This window comes from Narcine bancroftii, chromosome 7, assembly GCF_036971445.1.
Source record: "Narcine bancroftii isolate sNarBan1 chromosome 7, sNarBan1.hap1, whole genome shotgun sequence".
NCBI lineage: Eukaryota > Metazoa > Chordata > Chondrichthyes > Torpediniformes > Narcinidae > Narcine > Narcine bancroftii.
The window spans coordinates 87,451,477-87,457,476 of NC_091475.1; the positions used below are offsets into that span (position 1 = coordinate 87,451,477).

Genomic DNA, 6,000 nt, shown 5'->3' on the forward strand with positions numbered 1-6,000 from the left:
GGGTGCACTTTCATTTGGAAATGGCAGCTATCGTACCCTAACCTAAGTTAAGTTGCCATCTGCAAATAAACAAAGAGTGACCCAATGGATCGATTTTCTCAGATCTAAAGCTAATTTCTGATATAGTAATTCATGCTCAAAAATCAACCAGGCATGAACAGAATTTCTAGTATTGATGAGGTCCTGAAAATGCACTGACCTTTGGTTCTTTTCCAATAGGCAGCATCCCTGAACATTGGACGAGCTGGAGCCTGTGTGGTGGTTGTCAAGATGTGATGCTGCAGTAATTTCTTGAAGCTTTCTCTTTGATTGCTCTGAACTGGTATTTGTAACTTACATCTGCATTCAACATTCTCCCAGCAATCCATGGAACCTCACTGCAGGTTTCAAGGTTCATATGTGGACCACCAAGAAGCATCAGCGTGATAGAAATAATTTGAGAGTGCTGGATTTTTTAAAAATCTGAAACATCTGTGGATCAACTTAAATCCTGTGTAACAATCAGCGTGGCCAAATGCAAAACCAAACAGAGAATGCTTTCAAGAAATATTACATTAAAATGTTCAACTGTATTGAAGCTAAGTCTTTAGGATTGCCAATACACCTGTAGATCACCTGAAGCACTTAAGTCAAAAAACAACTTTGAAAAAATTCATTATTCATAATTTAATAGATTGAGTCAACCATGGAGAAATTGCTACATATCAAATTGGGAAGGGAAAAGATCACATCTTCTCATAAAAATGAACTTTTTGTAGAGAATTGTCCAGAAAACATTCCAATGAAACTTGCATCACCAAAAAAGTCAAGCAATGACAAATTTCTGTACGTCTTTTGGTAATAACAATGAACAAACACTGGAGATTGTTGCTAAAATTGTGGATTATTGTTGAAATCCTCTTTTTTGTTCATTGTTATTATTATGGCCCTCATGTATGGTGCTGGCAAGGCATCAATCATTTTCCACTTGTCTCCAAAGCTCCATTGTTATTTATGTGAGACAAGGCTGCAGTTTAGTTTGCAACACTCTTGCCTCTGAATTAGATGTAGATTTAAGTTAATCAAGAGACTTCAAGCACAAAAATCTGAGTTTGTTTTCGGGAGAGCAGCAACATTAGAGCTACTGTCATTTTTATAATATCTTCAAATATTTCACTTTGCAGCTAGAATTTGATAATTCAATTTCAAGGGCCAAAGGAATTCTCTCAGCATTTGTTTTAATTGTACCATGCTAGCTACCATTGTTGTAATTTGGTTACAGTTTTCCCAAATTATGACAGTGACTTAAGATTCCAAAGCACTTAATTGGCTCTAGCATTTTAGTGCAGTTTGAGATTGTGAACATTGATGTATAAATGCATAAAAAATGGAGATGAGATAAATGACCAAATTCTGTGAGTTTTAAAAGCAGAGGCAGATAGTCTCTTGTATCAAAATAGCATCTCCAGCAAAGCTTAAATATACACAGGATGTAGACTCATAAGTCCGTTGATAGAGTAAAGTTGACTGCTCGTTATTGATATCAGTAAGTGACTCAAAGGATCAATGAACATCTCTCAGATGAATATTGGAGGACGCAATATTTGTATATAATGAGAAGATTTCAGAGATGAAGAAGTGATCATATATTTTAAACTTTATTTGAGTAACTCACTCAAAAGAATCAAAATCATTATTTGTGAACAAGGAAGACCAGCATGTGTTCATTCTTGTAATGCACTTTGCAAATCACTTCACTCATTATGTTGAAGTTTCTCCGTGTCACTTGGACCATAATAAGATGAATTGCTGACACTTCAAAACTGGGGAAGAAATCTCTCAAATATTGTTCCCTATGGTCTTCTTACTATATTAGTCCCATTCTCAGCATTCAGAATATTTTACTATCAAAATGTATTTCAGAAATCATATAAAATCTGAGAACTATAATCACCAGTCTTTGCAGAGCCAGCAAAATGATACAGAAAGTAAGGAGGATCTCACAGTAATTGAAGTATCAAGTCTAAATCATTCTTACTTTTATTTATTTTGTCTGAATGGAAGCATTTATTTATATATTTAAACTTTAAATTAATCTATTTTATTTCTGCCTAATGGCAGATAAAAGAGATAGTGGAACCTAATTATTTACCAATTATAAAATGCCATGCACAGGATTGAAAAAAAAAATCAATGTACCAGATATTGTTTCTTCAACTTTATAGAATGTTTCTTATGTTTGTCTATTTCTTCCTTTATTCTCTCCCAAAATCCCCTTGTACTTATTTTAAATATTCTCTCATCACAGGTCTGTATCTGTATCCATTGATTGCTGTCATACATTGGAAGGAATTGGCATTTTTTGCTAATGTGCATTGCTGGATAAAAATAGGAGAGTAAATCCCTTGAACCACTTCAATAGACTCCCTTTCACCTGGTATTAGTAATTTTAAAGAGTAATCCAATTAGTTCCTTTCCTCCAATCCATCTCTGCAAAATTTCCAATTCTTTCTCAGTTAATTTTGCTCCCTGCAGACGGCCAGTGAAGTCCACAGTATGATACCTCACTTTGGAAAGGAAAAGGCTCATTCTAATTTCTGGTACCTTTGCCAATCGCTTCAAATCTGTGCAAATAAAAGAAGAAAAGAAAATCCTGTAAATACATGAATCATAAAATAAAAATGCCATTTGCTGGAAACATTCAGCAGGTTACACAGCATCTGTGGAAAGAGAGTTCATGCTCCAAGTCAGAAATGTTCAGTCTGATGGGGGCCTTTGTTCTGAACTGTTAAATTTTTCCCTTTCCACCGAGGATCGCTGATGTGTTGTGTTTCAACATCTTTTGTTCTTATTCATCCTAAATCTGTCTTCTGTCACTCGTTGTCTTACACACCAATGGAGCAGTTATTCCTTATTTACTCAGTAAACGCAAAGTACTAACAACCTTCTGGATAAATATAAGAAAGCGAAATGCCAGCTGACGTTTTTGTCATAGCTCCAGTCAGACATGTTGTCATCAGTTTCAGCCCCTCATGTGCAAACAGAGGAAAGCACAGATCAGGAATTTCCAAGGGAATTTACCTCTGGATCATGAAGGGAGTTACAAATAATTTTCCCTCATTTTATTGTTGCTTTTTTTCCACCCATTTGTCAGATGGTAAATCTGAACACAGAATTATCTCTTGATGGTAATGTTTACAACACTTTATATGTTTGGTGATAGTTCCCCAATTATTTGCCTTTTTAATTTGATTTGAGAGAAAATTGAAAAGTTGAGACTGTGCAAAAAAAAAATCTATTTGCGCACTGACATAATGCACATTCATTTTTGCCGTGTTTCAAGTGCGGTAAGTTGGTGCATGGCGGATGTTTATATAAACCTTGGAAAATATTAATTAGACAGACACATTACCTACAAGAGCACAAGTATTTTAAAATATAATTTTAATTTTATACACACAGCGCAGTAACAGGCCCTTTTTGCCAACGAGCTCGTGCTGCCCAATCACACCCAATTGACCTACAACTCCTGTACATTTTGAATTGTGGGAGGGAACCAGATCACCTGGGGAAAATCCATGCAAAGAGAGCAGGTACACTTACACACTTACAGACAGTGTGGGATTTATCGCTGGTGCGGTAACAACGTTGTGCTAATGGCTACGCTAATCTTGCCACCCAATTATGTGACATTGTATTAAAAGACAATATAAAAACTACACATGAACCAATTAAGTATCAAGTTTGCCAAAAGGAGTTAAGTCTGTCATAGATATGAAAAGAACAGGAATTGAAATAAAGGAATTGTGCAGCGATCTAGCTGCAACATCATTTAGAACACGCTGTCATAGCTTTTACATTGGTCTGAAAAAATGTTGCAAGTTTTTCAGCTTTGTCACATGCAAGAAATAGTATGAGAAATTTGTGGAATACAGCATGAATTAAACATATGAAACGGTGTCTCTTTGTCTTGTGTCTTGCTTGTTTACATGGTTCACCATCTTTAAAATTGGCATCAGTGAAACCACCTACATGACGGAATGCAAGGATTGTGGAGATTCTGGATGACTAGCATATATAAAACAGTTGCATCTCGGATGGAAAATTATTACCAGTGAATTTAATTGAAATTAATTGTTTATTGTTAAATGTACCAAGTTACAGCGAAAAGACTTGTCAATCCACACAAGTTAAGCAGGGATACAGTAGCAACACAAAAGTGTTATAGAGACAAAATGCAGAATACAGAGAAAAGTATTGCACAAGGTATTAAATGTTACCACTGAAGGTCCATATAAGACTGATAACAACAGAAAAGAAACTGCCCTTGAACTTGAAGGTTTATGTTTTCAATTTCATGCCTGACGAAGGGAAGGGAAGAAGGTGTGACTGGGGTAGGATGCTCTAATGTGGCCTGTTCAGTAGGCAAGAGTTCAGAAGTGACCTCACTTGCCAATCAAGGGTTAGATACGCCCACTTGTCAGGTTGATGTGTGATTGGTCCTCGCATTTGATACGTGATTAGGCATCCTGGTGCCAATCAATGGCTAGGTCTGCCCACAGGAGAGACTGATGTGTGATTGATCCTTGCAGATCACATGGACGTGCCCTGCATTGCAAAAAGCCACCATGTAGAACAGCTCTCTCTTTGCTGCTCCCTCAAGATCATTGCTGAGCTCCAGACCATGGGCCATTTGCGATGGGCCTGCCCTGGATCCTGAGCCATGGATGACATTAGAGAACAATTTCATCTGTATATACGCATTTAGTGACTCAATATCTTGTGCCTAATGGTGATGGACACAGTCAATTTAACCCTCATTTATTTACTTGGTATACTGTGCATGTGGGTGGTGTGCCAAGTCGGTTTAACCCCCATTTAGTTACTCAGTCTTCCATGCCTGTGGGTGATGGGTACTGTTAGTTTAACCCTTGTTTCACAATCAGGAGTTTAGATTGTTTAGCAGTGATTTATTTATCTGAGGGGTAGTTATTTGTGTATTATTACTGTGCGAGTGTCCTGTTGTGAATTCTCCTATGTTTAAATAAAGACTGTAGTTGAATGCTACCCATGTCCAGCCTTGATTCTCTTTGAACCTATTAAACTTATTCTATTCATAACAAATGGCACTGTAACCAGGGTTCAGGGGGTCTTGACTGGACACACATGGCTGTGATGCTTTTTAACGATACTAACCAGCATGTGTGTGGATCACCTGTTGTTTGTGTGTGCCCTTCTATGTGCCCTTGTGAATAGGACTAAAATGAAGGGCCATTCCCAGAATAGTTCACTGGAAAAAGCTGGTGAGGGAGACAATGCACTTGCTCAAGGGGCTAGAAAGACACAAAGGCAAAGCTACAGTCAGATCAGGGATTGACCAGTGGATGTGATCCTGTGCTCCAGTGCTGTTGGATAGGTGATGGTTTACCAGCAGGTTTGTTTGGTTGCACTTTCCCAGCTAGGAAGACATGATGCCCTATATCCCGATGGCTGCACACTAGGGAAAGGGGAACACCCAGCGATGGCTGACACTTGAAGACACTGGTGCTGAGCACACACAGACTAATCTGGAGAGAGTGAGGTTTCCTTATTCACAGGATGACACATCTGCGGGTGCTGTAAATGGTGATGGCAGCACAGAACGGTGGTTGGAAGAGACTACACATGGCTGACAAATATGCTAACAGACTCGAAATCCTTGAACATCGACAAAGGACTGCAACGAATACTGATCCCTGCAGACACTGAAAACAGAAACTTGGTGTGGGGGGGTGGGGGAAACTGTCAGCTCCATGGGATTTGATGTGGGGAGGTCTGGAGGGAATGATCACCAACCAGTGAACCTCAGTGGGGATGGTGGCTGAAGGGCAGGTTTTAACCCTCATTTAGTTCATTGGTATGCCATGCCTGTAAGTGGTGGGTACTGTTGGTTTAATCTATGTTTCACAATCAGAAGTTGAGATTGTTTAGCAGTGATTTACTTGCCCCTGATCTGTATTATTTGTGTATTATTGCTGTGCA

General features: G+C 38.4%; 1 protein-coding gene across 4 annotated transcripts in view; it reads left to right on the forward strand.

Annotated features, from left to right (window-relative positions):
- Positions 1-3,939, forward strand: part of LOC138739103 (kelch-like protein 1) — a 394,023-nt gene extending 390,084 nt beyond the window's left edge. For all 4 annotated transcript variants that reach the window (XM_069890588.1, XM_069890587.1, XM_069890589.1 and 1 more), the window contains one exon: positions 220-3,939. In XM_069890588.1, coding sequence (XP_069746689.1) covers positions 220-276 — 57 coding nt within the window. In that variant the 3' untranslated portion in view covers positions 277-3,939. The remainder of the gene's footprint in view (positions 1-219) is intronic.
- Positions 3,940-6,000: the final 2,061 nt, after the last annotated feature.